Here is a 20,560-nt window from a genome sequence, read left to right on the forward strand (position 1 = left end):
TGACATAACGGGGCTCAATTATGTGCTCGATCAGCCTACGAAATCCCACATCTTTTGTGTAGTCAAGTCAAGTCAAGTCATCTTCATTTATATAGCGCTTTTAACAATGTAGATTGTCTCAAAGCAGCTTTACAGAGATAAATGTATAATTTAACGTAAGATTGTTTTGGCTTTATAGCGGTTCTTTAATAAAGTTATTTTCCAGCTAAAGTTAGTTTTGATTGATTCGCTTCCATCGCAACGATCATTTGTTATTAAATTAGGGGCCGCCAAGACGACACCATTCTCTCTACACAAACTTTAAACGCGATCCTGTGAGAAATGCTGATGGCGTTCAGATGCGCATTAAGAACGGGTTCAATAGTTATGTGCGTTTGAATATATGTGTGCAGGTTTGGAATTCCCTACAAACCAAGCCTAAACAAATTACTGGTGTTTCCTTATAGTTTTAATTCAGAATTTTATTTTATTTTATCAATTTGGGGTAGATACGCAAATTGAGTTTTCCCGACGACGCTTTATCTGTAGAGTGGGAAAGGGATCCTCCATAGGGAGAGACTAGTTGGCACTTCAGCACTGCGTTGTCATCGGGTCCAGGCGAAGGGCCTTCGTCAGATCTGGATACGGCCTGGATCCGGCAGGCTGCGGGAAAACCTCGGGATAAACACAGACTCTAAAATTAGCGTAGATGCCATTCTTCTCATGATGTAACAAGTACATCAGGATTTATGGGAAGTGTTCCCGGTTCCAGCTGACCTAATCTATGCAGCCTAATATTGAATTATAGAAGTCTATAATGTATTATGTGAATGCTAGGTCAAAGAGATGTGTCTTTAATCTAGATTTGAACTGACAGAGTGTGTCTGCTTCCCGGACAATGTTAGGAAGACTGTTCCAAAGTTTTGGTGCTAAATAGGAGAAGGATCTACCGCCTGCAGTCGATTTTGATATTCTAGGTATTATCAACTGGCCGGAATTTTGAGATCGCAATAGACGTGAAGGAGTATAATGCGTTAAGAGCTCGCTCAAGTACTGCGGAGCTAAACCATTTAGTGCTTTGTAAGTGATCAGCAATATTTTAAAATTGATGCGATGTTTAATAGGGAGCCAGTGCAGTTTTGACAGAACTGGGCTAATATGGTCATACTTCCTGGTTCTAGTAAGAACTCGAGCTGCTGCGTTTTGAACTAGCTGTAGTTTGTTTATTAAGCGTGCAGGGCAAACACCCAGTAGAGCATTACAATAATCTAGCCTTGATGTCATGAAAGCATGAACTAATTGTTCCGCATTTGTCAATGAGAGCATATGACGTAATTTAGATATATTTTTAAGATGGAAAAATGCGGTTTTACAGATACTAGACACGTGACTTTCAAATGAAAGATTGGTATCAAAGAGCACACCCAGGTTCCTAACTGACGACGAAGACTTAACAGAGCAGCCATCAAGTGTTAGACAGTATTCTAGGTTATTACGTGAGGACGTTTTTTGTCCAATAATTAGAATCTCTGTTTTTTCAGAATTTAGAAGTAGGAAATTACGAGTCATCCAATTTTTTATATCAGCTATGCATTCTGTTAATTTAGTGAATTGGTAAGTTTCGTTAGGTTTTGAAGAAATATAGAGCTGAGTATCGTCGGCATAACAGTGGAAGCTAATTCCATGTTTCCTAATGATATCTCCTAATGGTAGCATGTACAGAGTGAACAGCAGCGGTCCTAGAACTGAGTCTTGTGGTACGCCATACTGAACTTGTGATCGATGAGACATCTCTTCATTTACTGCTACAAACTGATAACGGTCAGATAAGTATGATTTAAACCATGCTAGTGCAATTCCACTAATGCCAACATAGTTTTCTAGTCTATTTAAAAGAATGTTGTGGTCGATGGTGTCAAACGCAGCACTAAGATCGAGTAACACTAATAGCGAGATACAACCACGATCTGATGATAAGAGCAAATCATTTGTGACTCTAACGAGTGCAGTCTCATTACTATGGTATGGTCTAAATCCGGACTGAAAATCCTCGCAGATATCATTTCTTTCTAGAAAGGAACACAGTTGTGAAGATACTGCCTTTTCTAGTATCTTTGACAGAAAAGGTAGATTCGAGATCGGCCTGTAATTGACTAATTCTGAAGGATCAAGTTGCGTTTTTTTAACAAGCGGTTTAATCATAGCCAGCTTAAAGGTCCCGTATTATGCCCCTTTTCACAAGATGTAAAATAAGTCTCTGATGTCCCCAGAGTGTGTATGTGAAGTTTCAGCTCAAAATACCCAACAGATCATTTTTTACAGCATGTTTAAATTGACATTTTTTGGGGCTCAGAAAAACGAGCTGTTTTAGTGTGTGCCCTTTAAATGCAAATGAGCTACTGCTGGACGACCCAGGGGGCGGAGCCTCACGAGCTCGCGCTCAGTCTCTCAGGACAAATTCATCTCACGGAATGATGATAATATCAGAAACTCTCAGTAACGGCGTTCATTTCGAGTCGGACAATAATGCCTACAGAGTCAGAGTGCTGTATAGAGATGAAACAGGTATAGTTTAGTAGTTTAATTATGGTTATTATAACGTATTTGTCATCTGCTTGTATGTATCCATTATTTATTAATAGCCTACAAGTCTGCTGTTTCGGACCAGGTCCGAATGATGATCAAACATGTACTGATGAGTTTAATAAAGTTTATTGTACATCACACAAAAGATGAAGCGTCAGTTTTACTTCAGAAAATCACCGTAAGAGCTGAGTAAACACAGTAGGCTAAGTTATAAGAAGTGCGCAAGTAGCCAGTAGAGTTGAGGGAGCAATGCTGTGGGCGGAGGTTAGTCAAAAAACGGTTCTAGTGACATCACTAAAGAAGGAAGTAGAGGGGTGTAGTCCAAACGAGCCGTACACTGTAGTCGACTTCTGTTAAATAAAATATCTCGCTTGTAGAGATGTGACGGTGATAATATTCTCCCACCGGTTAATCGACTTGTGACAACACCGGTATTACCGGTTTCACCGTGGGGGTTAGAGTGATGTTTTTTTTTTTTTTTTTACATGGCGTCAATTCATCATTCGTATTGAGTTTGATTGACATGCGATCTGACCAATCAAATTCCACCATTTTTGTGCGACAAATCAGTCAAAAGAGTTATTGACTTCGGTGGATTTGAACTTGGCTTTAACTGAGGCAATCTGTCACGACACATTAAAGAGCCAAAAAACGGTAGGCATATTTTATTTTTGTTTGACTGATCAAATTTGAAAGTTGAGACTTTGTTTCATATTAAATATTACCTGCTCGGTCCTGTCTTTTCAGCGCGTTGTCAGTGTCCTCTATTTTTCACTGCTTGACGAGATCATGTTGAGAACAATAACGCCCTTTTTGAGGGTATAGGGCGCGATCTCAGATTCAACCACAGTGTTTGAATGATGGGTTCGTTATTATTATACTGACGCGTCTTTTCCGTGTGTGTGTGTGCGCGCGCACTGTGCGTGTAATAGGCAGCGCGGTCTCTTGTTTTGTCATGCTTGAATGGTTGAGCGTGATAATACAACGCTAGTCAACTGGTGACAGAAAATACGGATACTGCGTAATTGTTTAAAAAATTTTTTTTTGCGGTGCTGCGGTAGGCAAGTGATGAAACCGGTGTTGCGACTGAACACCGTGTAACACCGGTAACACCGACTATCGTGCCAAGCCTACTCGCTTGGCATTGAACTTTGAGCTTTATAATTTTACAGATATTATTTATGCTCTAACAGCAACATTACACACTAACTAAAGTTTGAAACATGGGATCACGAAGAACGGGACCTTTAAAGTTTTTTGGTACGTATCCTAGAGACAAAGACGAATTAATGATATTAAGAAGAGGATCTATGACCTCTGGAAGCATCTCTTTCAGTAGCTTAGTCGGTATAGGGTCTAACAGACATGTTGTCGATTTAGATGATTTAACGAGTTTAGTAAATTCTTCCTCTCCTATAGCAACGAATGAATCAAATTTTTCCTCAGGGAGACTACAATGCACTGCCTGATGCGATACTGTAGTAGACGGTTGCATAGTTATAATTTTCTCCCTGATATTATCAATCTTATAAGTGAAGAAGTTCATAAAGTCATTACTGCTGTGCTGCTTGGAAACTTCTGTGTTTGAAGCTTTCTTTTTCGTTAGTTTAGCCACTGTTTCAAATAAATACCTAGGATTATGTTTATTTTCTTCTAATAGGGTTGAAAAATAAGCAGATCTAGCAGCTTTTAAAGCCTCTCTGTATGCAATCGAGCTCTCTTTCCATGAAATGCGAAATACCTCTAGTTTTGTTTTCTTCCAGTTTCGTTCCATTTTTCTGGCTGCTCTCTTAAGGGCCTGAGTGTGCTCGTTGTACCACGGCGTTGGATTATTTTCTTTAATCTTCTTTAAGCGCAAAGGAGCAACTGTGTCTAAAGTGCTGTCTAAGTGTGTAATGCCCTTTGCCTTGACAGGGCTCCAGACTAACTTTTCCACTGGTTGCACCGGTGCTACCAACTTTCTCAGTTGGTCGCACCAGCATATGATTTGGTCGCACCTTTTTTTTTTTTTTTTGCTACATGCCATGGGATTAATCAGTGCATGCTGATGAATAGTGGTCTTAATCTGCATACCCTAGTTTTGCACTGATGTAATAAGACTGACAGTGACACAAGACCTCATGTTAGCACATTTTTTTTAATCTTTTAACTCTAAAAAAAAAACTAATAAAAAAACATATATGTTCTTTAATGTTTGATTATAATTTTACTGTCTTCACATAGGGATGGGAATTGATAAGATTTTATCAATAATAATGCAACTGACGATTCTGATTATCGATCCGATTCTTTAACGATTCTCTTATCGATTCTTGATAGCACTGTGTGAAAAAATGTAGTCATATGCTTTTCAAAAAAAACAAGTGGTTTTATTTATTTTAAAGCTTAAGCTTGAGTAAGCAAACTGTACTTTTTATATAATTTATGTAATAAATAGAACCTTATTGTAAAGTGTTACTGATTAGTTATACACCGATTCAGACGTCTCCTGAGTTCAGTGTTGGAAAGATCAGTTGTTTTAACCATTCATTAAAATGAATCGGTTCAAATGAGTCATTAGTTCGCGAATTGGACGTGTCGTGCGCGTTGTGTGATTATCCCAGCAGTTAGGACATGGACATCCAAGATTTGTGTCAACACAGAAAACATTTCATCACTGGATAGTTTTTTCGTTTAATTAAAGTGTTGTTTTATGTCAGCTGAATGTCCAGAACGCTTTTCAGAGAAGATAAGGCAACTTATTTAGCACAATTCACACCCAGCTGTAATTCAGGGAAAAAAAAAATCTCCGAATGCTCCACGGAAACTCTTCCGACCTTTTACCACCGTGTCGATTTATTTTGATTAATATGCGTGCGGGAGAGAGAGCAAGACAGCGCTTAGTTTGGAGCTTATATTTTACAGTCTATGGTTTGGAGACGGTGAAGTCTTGTTTAGACTTTCGCCTGTCTCCGAAGAGAGAGAGAGAGAGTGCGCGCGCGCGCGACCGGGGCTCTCTCTCTCTCTGCTCGTTCTTTCAGTTAAACCTATGAGTTAAACATGCGCCCTGTCACAGCAGGAGTTTATCTACATTAGTCACCGATCTTTGGCGGGCGCTAAAACAAGTTCAATGCAGGAAAATTCATGCGTGAATTTAACTGAGTAGTACATGACCATGCACTCGCACAAATGCGACCACATCAAATTTTAACTCGCACATTCTCAAAAAATGGTCGCAGTCTGGAACCCTGCTTGACACCATCACTGGGAAACTTCGTTGCCTTTTCAAAAACGTCCGCCACGGGTGTGCTCGGAGGCGTTTTCCTTTTCTGTGCCGCGTTCCTCTCATATTCAGCGTAGCGATCGGATGGCTTGGATTTCAGGTGATAAATTAAATCCGACGTGGAGAAAGTCTTTGCAGATGCACCCCCTCTTGAAATTTCGGCATTACATGTTTTGCTAATCGCTGTCCGTGGGTCTTTCTCAGATATACTGAAATACGTCCACACCGCAGACATGTTGCTTCAGACAAGCACGTGCAGGTCGCGGTTTCTGTTTGCGTCATCACAACATTTCGGCCGTATTGTTTCGGTGATAAAAGTCTTTCCATTCGGTGGCCGAATATTCGGTGCATCCCTAATTTTTTTGACTGAAATCCGTGTTTTCAACGAATCATTTACGATTTGACTTGCCACCACCTACTGGTGGTTTTAGTTTCATATTTAAAGTACCCTTTAATTAAAACGTTAAAATTAGAAATAATTTCATATTTAAATATTGAATAAAAAATAATCTCATAGCATTATTTATGCAATTGTAAATGGAGTGTAAATATATTAATGCCGCTATTGTGTCACCTCTGCACTGCAAAGATGGATTTTGATTTAATGATGTAATTTGACTGGTAACAGTGGTACTGGGTTATTCATGCCTGCAAACTAGTCGCTTTTCAGCGAAATTCGCCGTTTTGAATCAAAATATGTAATTTATGTGAATCGTGTGGATCCGATGAGTTTGTTTCCGGGCATGAGGGGAGGGGGCTTTGGGGGGTTTGGTGAGTGGTGAAGTTGCAAGCACGGTAAACTTCACAATAATAATTGGAAATGGGCTAATTAGACTGGAGTGAGACCATAAACGTCTCTCGAGCTGTCGCAATCTTTTTTGGCGCTCTGTTGTGTGACTCCGTTATTTATTGAACCTCAGTTCAAGCAAACGGCACGTTAACAGACCACCTGTTCCGCTTTACAGCACGAAACAAATCATGAATGAACACAGGGCTCCACCATACTGTATGGGCTCAACATTAACGCTTATCTGGGACAAGTGGATTTTTTGTTGTTTAGAAAATATGTCCATATATAGGTGAAAATTCCCCTGGAAATCAATTTAAGTTGACAAATATTGCCCCTTCATAAAAATGTTCATTTCTGTCACTGCTGTGAACTGACCACTGCATAGAATATATAATATCAATATCTTCGTGAGTCTGCTGTCAACAACAGGCCTAAACCAGCTAGGGTACCAGTACAAAAACACAATCAGTAAAATATCATCTAATTATTATCAACACAACTTTGAAAATAACGAGATATATTTTTGTCAATATTGCGACGATGTAATACCTAATGTAAGGTATTAATTTTTATTTCTTCAGGTCTTAAAAAGGTCTTAAAGAGCCTTAAATTTTAGTGTGCAGCAACCCTGTATATAATTTGAACAATAATAATCTCTTTTTGTTTAGAGGTGAACACTTTCTCGTGTATGTTGTTTTTTAAAAACCCAATTCAATTGTATATTTTTTTTAACTTTTTTTTTTCCAGTTCCATTTACTGTACAAAATCCCTAGAAATGTTACAATCCGTACAGCAGCATTGTGTGAAATTACTGTTTTGAAACGCAAGGATTTGCTTTCACTCTTTGCCGAGTACCCTGAAGGTAATAACTTTTTGGAATGCTTTGGGATTTATGATGATTTGTTTTTACTACAAGAATTCTCAATTTCGGGACACTGATCATATCTTTTTCTAAAGCTGGTGTTAAGATTGCCACAGCTGCCAAGACACTTCTTCAAAACTTCAAGCATCCCTTACGAGAAGCATGTGCATATGGAGTTGCCTCCATCCCACAAAATGTTGCATTTGAAAAGGACATGGGCATTAAACTTCAGGTTAGTGACTGAAAGACTAGGTTTTACATATGATAATAATCACATTATTGGTGCACTAGTTGGACTTAATCACCGTAAGTTATTTACATGACGCAAGCAAACCTCTTCACTCCAGTTTACATGCAATTTTCATTATTCTTAATTATTTGCTAAGAATTGTGGTTATTTTTACCGCTATTTACCACATAATTAATTCACATACAGTAGGTGTGTTACTGGCCACTGTTTTAATCTACTTCATCAAATGCAAAACACATTTCTATGGACTTGGATTTTTTACCAGTGACACTCCTTAAATTAATTTTTTTCCCCAATGTTTTCATCCATCAGTATACTGCATTATATTAATGTCGTGAACATTGTCAACATGAACTCTTGCCTGCTTCACCGCTATCTTTACGAATCTGCTCATGACAACATCCGTGTACGTCAGTAGCACATGCACACTTTGATCAGAGTGGAGTAGGTGCGATGTGTTTAAATGCTTACATGCATGTTTAGTGTGATTAAAATCTGCATACGCCACATATTTTTACTACGATTATGAGCTTAATAGCATCAATTTGATTGAGGTATTGTGTACATAAGATGAAATGCAATCCCAATATTGCCTAAATCTCATTATAATCGCATAATGAATGTGCATACAAACATTGTCATTGACTATTTTTGAAATGGATCCAAGTTTTGTTTTAGGGTAAAAACCCTTTGAAAACCTGTTAGGGTATTGTCACAATATTTGTACAGATGTCCTAAATGACTGCAACACTTTTGTTATAGACAAGGGATCAGAAGATTTTTGGTACATTCTTGGAATATGTTTCAAACCAGGCTCCTGAAGTTCATGTGAGTTTGGTGGATTTATATTAGAGCTGTCAAATTGATGAATCGCATCTAACATAAATGTCTGTTTTTGAATAATATATGTGTGTGTGTGTGTGTGTGTGTGTGTGTGTGTGCATGCGCCATTTTACAGAATTGGTTCAAAGTCAGAGTTGGAAACATCTTGGAAAAAAAATTTCCACAAATTTTGTATGTATGCAAATTGTGTAATATCCAAGGTACACATTTCTAGTAATTGTGCAGTTATCATATTGTATTTTCAGAAAGTTTTGGAATATTTTTCCTCTCCCCACATTTGTCACTACCGAAACACAATAATAAATCATTTAATAAGAAGCCTTATATTGACCTATTAATATTTTGTTTACATCATCCTTGTAAATATATTTTTTTGCTATTTAAACAAAAAGTTTTCTCAGGTAAATCAATAACAATTGAAATTTTAACAATATTTCAAGTAATTTATAAGATTTGTTGTATTTTTAACCCAATCTTTCTTTATAACAGGAATTAATGATAATTAATTATCATACTGATTTCAAAGTTAAGGATTCATTAGTTTGAATATACATTGAACCAAACACTATAATAACATCTTAGTTGATAATTCAGTATACTTTATTTTAGACAAAACATGCATGTTTCGGTCGTGACGGCACATTTTCGGTATTGACAGTAATGTTTTGGTAGCGACCACATTACAGAATTTTAACTCACATACTAAAACACTACTAAAACATACCAAGATACTAATGATTTGTATAACTGCTAAAATGTTGATTATTTCCCCCAAATAAATTATTATGGTGTTCCCTTGTGTCACTACCAAAACAATTATGCCATGTTTTGGTCATGACTGTTTCAGTAGTGACAATTTAATATACTTTTGAGCCTAGTTCAAAGATGATAGCCAACACATGGTTACCTTGCACAGTTCTGAACAGTTGGACACACATAAAAACTAATTTTATGGAATAACACCCAAAAAAGTTTGCTTAATTGCAAAAAAAGGTGTTTGGTAGTGACGTCCCTTAAAGTTAAACACAGATTTTCAGACTTTTGAACACATTTCCCTCAAAATGATGGTGCCTATCTATAATGAATAAGAGGCTATGAGAGAGAGGCACACAGGAATATTTCCTGATCAAAAATGCAGGGGTGTGGTTAAAATCAGTCTCAGCCAATGGACTAAAACAAAAAATAAAATATATATTTTTTTAAACTTTGCTTTTTAAAAGAAATCAAAAAGATATTTTTAAAAACAACAATGAAAAAAAAACAAAAAAAACATTTCAATATAATTTTCACAAGTTGAAATTTAGGGGTTAGGGTTCGGGTCAGCCACCTCCCAATTGAAAGTACCCAATACATGATGATTTTATATATATATTAAGCTTACTTATATTTTAAATATTATTGTGGGATTCAATAGATAACAGAAGGATCTTAGTAAACATCTAAAATTTGAATACTTAAATGCTTTTTAAATGTGTTTTTTTTTGGTTGTCGGACAGCAGTTTGCACCAATTCTGTAGAATGGCCCATATATATGTGTGTATGTGTGTGTGTGTATATATATATATATATATATATATATATATATGTATATGTATGCATGTATATATATATATATATATATATATATATATACACAGAATATATAAATACACACACACTATATATATATATGTGTATATATACAATTTTTATGTATTTGAATTGTTATGCCATTTAATATTTACTTGCCATATCCATTTCTCTAGTTTTGGAAGACAACTTTCCACCCTGACAATGCTTTTGTAAAGGTCTGGAAGTTGTTTTATTTCTGGTGCATCATTGTTTCAGTTTTCCTGAAGACATGGTTTTTTTTTTTCACCAGCAATGCAGACCTAAAGGGTACGTTTCTGTTTGATTTAGAGCATTGAGAGGTTTACATCATTATATTTCACTTTGAAAAATTAAACAAAACCTTATTTATAAAAACAAAATTATAGAAATGTAGTACAACCTTGAACATATTTAAAAAAATACTGTCGTCATTTAATAACTGTGCTTGGGCTTTCTGTAGCTGCAGTCCGTAACTTTTTTTTTGTCTTCAAAATTGACAAAATCTATATAATAAGCAAGTAAATCATGAATCCATTTTCCAAAGCGTGTTTTTGTCTTGTCCTGAATCACTACGGTACACCTATAATAAGTGTTTATACTCAGACTATATTAGACCGGTCGAGTCGTACCACTGCGGAGTATCCAGTACATGCGTGACAACGTCATAGACATAAACAGAGAGAAGTAGCTCCGGCTACAATGCTCTTCCACAAGACGCTTGCAGTTTGTTCATTAACCGCTAAAGCGTCAAAAGTTACGGACTGCAGCTTTAAGGTTTGCAATGTTTTGTCTAATATCAATGTCAATTTTAGTGTTTTTCAGTGAAGGCTCGGTTGCCAATTACTTTACAGTTGATGGCATAATTAACATTGTTGCTGCATTTGACATACTGGTGAATCTTCGCACTGGCCTGTTTACAGAAGATGGTAATGTTTAATGTACATGTTCATTTTTGTAATGAAAGCTCAATTAAAATATCTTTGTAAAATGTTTATTCAAAAATCAGTTTAATAACACTTTTTTTAACCTGTTAAGCTGCAACCCCAAGTATGATCTCATTTGAAAGCTGACACCTGGTAGTTTATTGTAAATGTAGAATTAATTATTGTCATAATGATTTTTTTTTTTTAAATAGCTTCAAAGTTTTGTAAAGTTATTAGAATTTTTTTTTTATGAAACATATTAATGAAAATAAAATTGAAGTTGGCACTGGAGCAATCTAGAAATGCACTACAGCTAAAGCCACATGTCTGACCATGTTATATTTAAAATATGAAGATAATAAGTCTAAAACTCTGTATTTAGTTAAATGTTTTTCAAGATCATGTCATGACTTTATTTTGATTAGGCTACTCTAAAAATGCTACTGATGTTTAGTCGTCTTCTAAGCATCCATTCAGACTTTTGTCTCTATTGTTTTGTGGTGCAAACGAGCCCCATTCAGTCTCAGTCTCCCCCTGCACACATTCACACCTCTCCAGACTGGTTATGGCTCGAAATATGCATTTCTTTTGTCTGCATTATAGTTACTAACGACTGGCTATTCACAGCCTATTCATAGGGTTTCAATCCCTAATTTCTTTTATCAAAGTTCTCACTTCACATTTGAAGTGCACTAAATAGTGGTCAAATGCACTAAAACATATCAGTAAGCATTCTTATTTAGAACAAAATTCATAAAAGAATAACCCCTGGTGGCAGGTGCACCTGGGCTAGCTAGCATGTTAGCTTAGCACACCATCAATACACGACCATTTATGAGATTAAAACCATGTTTGTGCTCCAAACTTACTTCATAACGCAATCGAGTGTTTTAAATAATCTTCTCTGATCTAATTTGGCTTCAGATAAAAAAAAAATCAGACAGAAAACATTATTTATAGTTTTATGCACGATGATAAAGTCTATATCGATTAGCATTACATTATAAATATAATCTATTATTATGAAATACCTGGCATGGCTTGAAGAACACAGGCAAATCAAATATCATAGCAAACATGTTTATTGTCTTCAAAACATCTTTTATCTGCATATTACAGCAGGATCTCTTGTTAGCTTTGTGTGTATCAGTGACGTCCTGGAATGTCACATGATCATGGCTCTTCTTCATGTCCCATATATGGATTATTTTTTGTGCATATAGCGCCCTCAGGCTATTGGTATGAATTGAAAACACTGCACATCTCAGTAAAAGCGCTCACAATGATTACATCGACACATTTGGGTATAAATTCAATAAATATTATTCCTGTCTTTAGAAATATGACGTGAATCTATGAGAATATATCAATATTTCTCCAAGTTTGCACATTTTTGAGCTAAAAGCCCTGAGGGACGTTGTTTTGTGTATCGCTGTCATGACGACAGCACGGGAGTTTTTTATGAATGGGAGCGGCTGACGCGCATAATTCATATTAAAGGTATCGACTCATTTTTTCATTTCATAACTCCTGACACAAATTAAGACATAACTGTCACTATAAGTTTCTCAGAATACAATAGTGGTCAAATACTGAAACTTGAGTATTATATCTTTTTAATGATGTATAGTTTGTCAAGGTATAACATTAAATCTGATTGTAACTTTGAACTATATAAATAAAAAAACGCTTCAGTGTGCCCACGCACTGGTGAAGCTTAACAGGTTAATGAAAAGTTTGATTTTCAAATGTCTTTGGTTTAAATTGCACTAATCGTATTGTACGTGTCCACTAGCCAAACAGCTCTGATTTACGGCATTAACGTCACACGTTTAATCAATTCCAAAACTGTTTTTACATCACTTTAAACTGTCATAGTAGCAGAAAGTGAACCGTAGGGAATTCAAAACCGTGTAAATAAACATGAAAATCTCCAAAACCAATGTTTTAGGATAAATCAGGGGTCAGCAAACTTTTTGTCATGAAGCGCCATTTTTAAGTTTCCGAGTTGATCACTGTGCCGGCTTATTTTTTGACATGCTTGCAGAGAAAGGCTTATCAAAACAAAGTTACTGTATTTTTACTTATATCATTAAATAAAGTTGTTATTATAATAAAAAACGCATTATATTTAATTTGAGTTATTTTTAACCTTAAATAATACCACCAGCTGATAAGGCTCTCTTTATGTTTACAGCATTAGGTGAGATTTTTTTTTTTTCTTGAGAAAAACTAATGCCTATCTTGTGTACCTAATATTTATCCAAATGAGTCAATATTAAATTAAATCACAAGAATTTAATTGAATTGAAATCGTGAAATTTGTGTCAAGCAATAATAAAAAAACATAGCTTACTAGAAATTGTGCCGTGTAAACATTGTAACATGTTGTCACTAAACCTAATAAAGTTCAGTTTAAGTACTAAAATGTTTTAACAATCACGATACACTTATGACAATACACCCCCCCTCCCTCCCCCATTTTATACATTTTATAATTTTAAAATCACTATTATATAGGAAAATGAAATCTAAAATATAAAATTTACTATATTAATTAGTTACAATGTTATTGTTTGATGCCTAAAACTTTCTCCTTCTTTCTTGTTTTCCAGGACTCGTAACAGATTTTGCAGTAATATTTAAAGCGTATCGAAGGTCTTGGAACATGTATTATGATGTCATTGCAGTTTTACCCATAGAATTTATATATTTTGCTTTTGGCGGTACAGAATACTTGAGAATTTCAGGCCTAGTCAATCTGATTCTGATTCACAAGGTATTTTAGATAGTTTTATGTACAATATTTATTTAAAACAAATTTGGGTTATATGTTGTAATACTAATTATAAAAATTAAAATTGCTGAGCCTTAAAGTTGACTTTATCTTTATAGAACTAGTGTATGGACTAACTGGGGTTCAAATAGGTAGTTGAGTTGATATCCTGATACTCATCATATCAATTGTATTGTGGTTTCAGGTTTATAAGCATTTCAGCCTAAATGAAAAAGACATCTATAAAAACGTATATGAACAAAGGATAGAAAAATGCCTCCTCCTCTTGATTTTCTATGTGCATTTTTGTTCTGGCTTATTGTACGTGGCAGCATGCCCTGAAGAAATGTAAGTGTGTTTTATTACAGTGCTAGCCTAGGGGAAAAAAATCTATAGTTTTAGAATTATTTTATAGAAATTCAGTTTTATTCAAACCTTTTATTTATTTTTAAGATGTAATGAGGAATCATGGGCATGGAATGCTGGACTTAAACCTACTCAGTCCAAATTCGATCATTATATAGTTGCAGCATATTGGACAACTACGACTATCACAGGTGTTGGTAAGTACCATTAATATATGTGTCTTTGTATATATGTGCCATTCTGCTGAATTGCATCAAACTCAAAGTTAGAAACATTTGTTTCCATCAAATTTATGACCATACATTTTAGGTACACATATGTAGTAAAAAGTACAGTCAATTTTTATCTTGTATTTTTAGACTGTTCTACAGTCTATACTGTTTGTTTCATGTGGAAAAAACTAACCTCCAAATAACTATAATTATTTATAATAAAACTTTATTTTAGCTTACACTGTAATAAATGTCATCATATATGATTTTACATTTGAATTATTGAAGCGAGAATATAATTTACTGAGAACATTTTACATTATTAACTTATTTACTGTCGCTATTCTAGAATATTAACCCCCTGAGGTCGGCGGTATCGCCGGCGATACCAGCTTGCTTTTTTTTTTATCAGTGTAAAAGAAACTCATAAATACTCTGTTGTATTTATGAGTTAATAACAAAATAACAAAATATAATGTTATGGATAAACATGTATTTTCATATGTATAAGCAGCCATAAGTAATCCTTCACAAAACTGATCTATTTTTAATGCTGTTCAGTTATGTCCTTTAAGTTGATTTGGTACAAAATATCTGAATTCAACCAGTAACAATGTCTGACAAAAATATGATAAAGGAAACTGTGCAAAATGCCTTCATCTCTAAATTTGCACTAAACATACATTAATTTCAACATTAACAACTTAACTTCTCTACTTAACTAAATGTATCTAATGTTGAACACTGCTCTCTTCTGTGCTTCAAGTTGCATTGGTAAAGATAATCAGCAATATCATTCAGAAACACATGCAAAAAATAGTGCCACCAGTGTTGGAAAAATGAAAAAGTGCAAGAAACCCTTTATCTCTTATTTTGTACAGTCCATAAAAATGTAAATAACCTCTTATGAAATTTAAATAAAATTGTCTAAAATTCACTGTATTCTCAGTGAACACTCATATGCTCGATGTTGGGCGGCGAATGAGTGAGAGAGGACGACCCGTGTAGATCGCTTATACTGGGCTTTGAGCTCATTTATTTTCTGCGCCCTTACCTCGGACTGCTGAGGATAAGTTTCTTCTAAGTGTCTATGTTTAGCTTCGTAATGACATTTAATGTTTCCACTTTGGACAACCGCGACAGACTCGGAGCAAATGAGACACACGGGCCTTGTAACAGTTACAGCTCGATGCAGGAAGAATAAATGCGTATTTTTCCACCAATTATCTCGGAAAACTCGGTTTTCAGCGTCAACTTTACAAATTTTTGAAAATGCCATTGTTTTTCACTCACTGAAAGTTTTATCTCTCTGCGTTTTTCACTCGCTGAAAGTTTCATCTGTCTGCGCGCTCTCTGCTCTCTTCATTGCACGCATGACTGCGCGTCTGAACGTAGCAACAGTGAGCATAGTAACTGTAGTAGCAACCATAGCAACCCGTTGCGCTGTTGGACCCAAACGGCTCTACTGAGCTGAATTTGATGTGCCTGATATAAATGTGTTTTTATTAGAAAATAGCGGCATTTATTTATTTCATTATGTCAAAAGGCTTCGCGGTCCGTATGGACGCATTTTGCGGTCCGGATTCGGACCGGAGTCCGCCAGTTGGTGACCCCTGCTCCAGAGGGTTAAGAATATTAGGCCTATAAGTCCTGTATCAGTTCAGTCTTCTAAGTATTTTCTAGCTTATAGAAACAAACAAATTTAAAGCACTGACACCGCAAGGCAAACTGCACATTATCTCGTTGTTGTACTGCACATTTTGTGAATCAGAGGCTGTTCTTTGAAGTCCTGCATTCTTAACGTTCTCCATTACCTAGTGTACGTGGAGTTTGATTGGTCAGTAAAAGTATGGTTGAAAACACTGAACAGATGTGATATATGATGAGCGCTAAGCGCGTTCATCTCTGACTCAGCCCCAGCCAAAGCACGAATGCAGATTTGAATTTAACAGTTAATCTTGTGATGCACTGAGCGTTTTCATCACACCGGAGTGATTGTACACTTCAAAGGGTTAATTATCAAATGTAAAAAAAAAAAAATTGTCCTTTATAAGCTGCATTCAAATCCCACTGGGCTCAAAAATCTTAGGGGGCACGTGCTAGTACTAGTACAAGTACTAGTCTGGTTAAAACACTATTATTCTTTTTTTATTTATTATAAGAGCAGGCTGATTGCTATAAAAGCAGGGAAGAAGTGCTTCCAATCATTGGGCCCTATGTTAACGATCTGAAACACAAGTATCAAGTGCAAAACACAAGTAACTTTGTGGGTGGGTCTTGGGCGCTGTTGCTTTTATACCGGCGGGATAAATGACTCTTGCGCCCGACGCAAATCTAAAATGGGTTGGTCTGAAGTAGGGCTGGGCGATATATCGCATGACATTGTTAGGCGCATCTTGTCAGTAAAGCCGGTTCCTTGATTAGTAGTAAATCGCCATCACCTACTTTCAGATGGAGCGGCATTCACTACAAAGAGCCGTAGTTCACTGACAAGCTGAGCCATATCGCATTAATTATCGCAGGCGATACGTCCGCGATATTAATGCGATATGGCTCAGCTTGTCAGTGAACTACGGCTCTTTGTAGTGAATGCCGCTCCATCTGAAAGCAGATATTTTAATTTTTTTACATTTTGCAAGCTTGCAAATCTTATTTTTCGATCTTGCAAAACGTTTTTTTTTGTAAGATTTTGAGTTTTCGAACACTTAGTTTCAACCTTTCAGAACTTTATTTTCAGTTGTGAATCATTGCAGGATATTAATCCCATATATGTGTGGTTTGTGAAAATACAAAAAGAAATTGTCACTGAAATAAGGCCATGAAACCCATACTGATTATTTCTTCACAAGACTTTTGAAAATTATATCACGTAGCCTAGAATATTTGCTCCAAAACTATGTGAAAATCATCCTGACTGCTCATTCAGATAAAACAATATATTGATTTAAAATTTGTAAGACGTGTTTTGTGTAAGAAAGCTTTATGCGAAGAGGCGTAAACACATAATTAATATGTATGGCTTTTCACACCTGAGAAAGACAAAGACCCTCTCCTAATGACCCTATTAGGAGCTATCAGGCCCTGTCATTCTGAGCAACCTTGCACAAAGAATGAGGAGATTTAAAAAATAATGGCTTTTTGATTGTTTGGATTTATTTACAACACAACATAATCCAAAGATACACAACAAATGACAAAAAAGCACACTATTGAAAACAATGATCCAAAGACAGAGACCTTTCTGCCATTCCTAAAAACATTGTACATACCTTTCATTTCCAAGGTGTTTGATTTTCACTTTACTTTGTTCATGTACAGAGACTCATGTGAATGTTGAAGTCAGCAGGACTCCTCAGTGGAGCATCTTGTCCCTGTAAAAAAAAAAAAACTGTGAACATACTGATATCAAGAGAAACTATAGGGCTGTACGGTTAAAATGTTTTTTTCTGGTTAAAATTGCTTTTTAAAATTCACAGAATACACACACAAATGTTTCCAACAATATATAATTAACACCAGGTTTGTTGTGCCTTGTAGGCATAGGCTACGCGCAGTGCTACTTAAAATAATAATAATAATATTAACAATAGCCTATTGCAGCCTATAAATCTTTCAAACGGATCACTTCAGTAACAACTACTAGACATTTTTTTTTTGATTATTATATGTTACTTCAAATGTTTCCATTCGTAATGATATAATATGAAAAATTCAAACGCACAGCGCGCTCAAAAATATGTTACATTCAAACGCACAGCGTGCTCCAAAATATGTTACATTCAAACGCTGAGCGCGCTCCAAAATATGTTACATTCAAACGCAGAGCACGCTCCAAAATATGTTACATTCAAACGCACAGCGCGCTCCAAAATATGTTACATTCAAACGCTGAGCGCGCTCCAAAATATGTTACATTATGGTTACCATATTATACATATCTACGTTTGAGCAGATATCCACAAACAGTATTTAACAGTAAACACGGGTCTAAATATTATAATATTCACCATATATCTAGCAACAGTTCAACTGCAATGCGAAGTTTATGCAACAATAATATTCAACTAATATAATTAAGAATTTCTTGTCTTCAAATCGCGTTCTTCTTCTTCTGAGGTAAATCCAATGTAAGCTCACGGCGTGTCTTCCAAACTCCATGAAAAGCAGAGACTTATGAAGTTTGGTGCTTTGTTTTTGAGGTAACGAGCGTGTTTGCGTTCCATGTGGAGATTTGCATGTGAATCTCTTTTGCACGTGTGGGCGTGGTCAGATTAAAAATAATGAGCAACCGTTTGAGAAGCTGGACATCTTGTTGGTTTTATACAAATTACTTAACCCCCTGGGGTCGGTGGTATCGCCGGCGATACCAGCTCGCTTTTTTTCAGTTCAGTTCAAAATAAATAAATTTTGCTCTGTTGACTTTGATATTACAAGCAAGTTTCATACATCAATCGATTCTGTTAGATGTGTATTATTTTTGTGTATACTCATAATAAAAACAAAGTGTTGTGCTTTTTGCCAAATAAAGAAAAATAAACGTGATGCGAGTTCTGCCTTCTCTCTGTCAGTGAAGACCATTCTGAAACGCGTCCGAAAATGAACAATAACTCAGCGAATACTCAGTCAAACAGGCATACAGACACACAGGCATGAAGCTTGAATTCTCTTCTTTTAAATGAGGTAATTTATATAAAAAACAAATATTCTCATCTTGTGAAATCTGTATTAAAAGAGAGCGATTCCAGTCGAGCTAATTAGAGCTCATTCAAATGTAATGTGAACCCGCCCACGGAGAGCGCGCGCTATTCAAACGCAAATTACTGAGGCAATCCAAGCAAACCTGTGAACGCCCCCATATCAGCTCGAGAAAACACAAGTTTAATCATATCATTGTAGCCTACGTGTTTACACCATCTGGCAGCGCTGTGAGGAATAATAATAATGGAAAATCTACCTCAGAGTGCGGGTATTGCGAGGAGAGAGGATCCGAATACTGTAGTTAGTTTTTTTTCCTTCTCAAGTTAATCGCGTTTCTGTGAATGAATGAACGGCAGCCGCAGAGATGCGCGCTGTTTACCACAGCTCGCAAAAAGAGAGTTTAAATTTAAATTGCGTCTCTGTGTGAATGAATGATGATGTTTTAGCAAACTGTATTGCTATACTGAGTTGAGTAAAAATCGACAGAAATATGTTGAAATAAAATGTAGGCTATTTGTATAAGCAAAATTTATACGTATTAAACTGAAAATTAAAATTTATATGCCCTAATATTTCATAAAAACAACGTTACAGTCAGGCGTTTCTGTTTGTGAATGAATGTGTCGGTTTTAGCAAACTGTATTGCTATACTGAGTAAAAATCGACTGAAATATGTTGAAATAAAATGTATTTGTATAAGCAACGTATTAAACTGCAAATTAACATTTATATTTCTTATAATAAAAATGAAAGACCTATGTTACAGACATATGAAAGACAACATTTCGTTGATTAGTTTTGGATAGATTATACATTTTTACTGTAAAATATCTGCCACCTCAAATAAGCTTTTGTTTGCCAATTTTTGCTCATGTTAAATATAGTATGTTTTGTCAAAAATAAAGTAATCAAATAATCAATCAAATCCTTAACTTTGAAATATGTATGATAAAATGTATACTTTAGTTTTTACAAAGAAAGATTACACTTGAATTGTTGTTGTAATTGTAACCTTTTTAATAAAAAAAATATATTTACAAGGTAGATGTAAACAAACTATTAAAAGGTAAATATAAGCCTTTTCCTTAAATAATTTTTATTGTGTTTTATTAGTGACAAATTTGGGGAGAGGATAAATATTCCAAAACTGAAAATACAGTATGAGAATTAACTGCACAATTACTAGACATGTTTTCCTTGGATATTATAGGCCAAATTGCAAGCACAATATGTGGAAAAATAAAAAAGAATTGAGATGCTTCCAACTGTTGCTCTTCTTGCATTCTTGTGGCTCAGTGACTCACCTGAATGAATGGCTAATTAAGTATGCGGGCCCCATTGTCTCCTCAGGTGTGAACCACTAAATATGCATGATCGTTGACGCCCACTCGAATATTGCCTTTCCAAACAGAAAGTGCTTTGC

The 20,560-nt window shown here is 35.6% G+C and overlaps 1 protein-coding gene across 3 annotated transcripts in view; it reads left to right on the forward strand.

Moving 5' to 3' along the window:
* The window catches only part of cngk (cyclic nucleotide-gated potassium channel), a 151,016-nt gene that overhangs the window by 26,422 nt on the left and 104,034 nt on the right, over positions 1 to 20,560 (forward strand). For all 3 annotated transcript variants that reach the window (XM_079847067.1, XM_079847068.1, XM_079847069.1), the window contains 8 exons: positions 7,365 to 7,479; positions 7,575 to 7,711; positions 8,492 to 8,557; positions 10,318 to 10,450; positions 10,975 to 11,088; positions 13,701 to 13,864; positions 14,067 to 14,209; positions 14,315 to 14,424. In XM_079847067.1, coding sequence (XP_079703193.1) covers positions 7,365 to 7,479; positions 7,575 to 7,711; positions 8,492 to 8,557; positions 10,318 to 10,450; positions 10,975 to 11,088; positions 13,701 to 13,864; positions 14,067 to 14,209; positions 14,315 to 14,424 — 982 coding nt within the window. The remainder of the gene's footprint in view (positions 1 to 7,364; positions 7,480 to 7,574; positions 7,712 to 8,491; positions 8,558 to 10,317; positions 10,451 to 10,974; positions 11,089 to 13,700; positions 13,865 to 14,066; positions 14,210 to 14,314; positions 14,425 to 20,560) is intronic.

The sequence above is a fragment of the Squalius cephalus genome, assembly GCF_949319135.1.
Source record: "Squalius cephalus genome assembly, chromosome: 17".
Lineage (NCBI taxonomy): Eukaryota > Metazoa > Chordata > Actinopteri > Cypriniformes > Leuciscidae > Squalius > Squalius cephalus.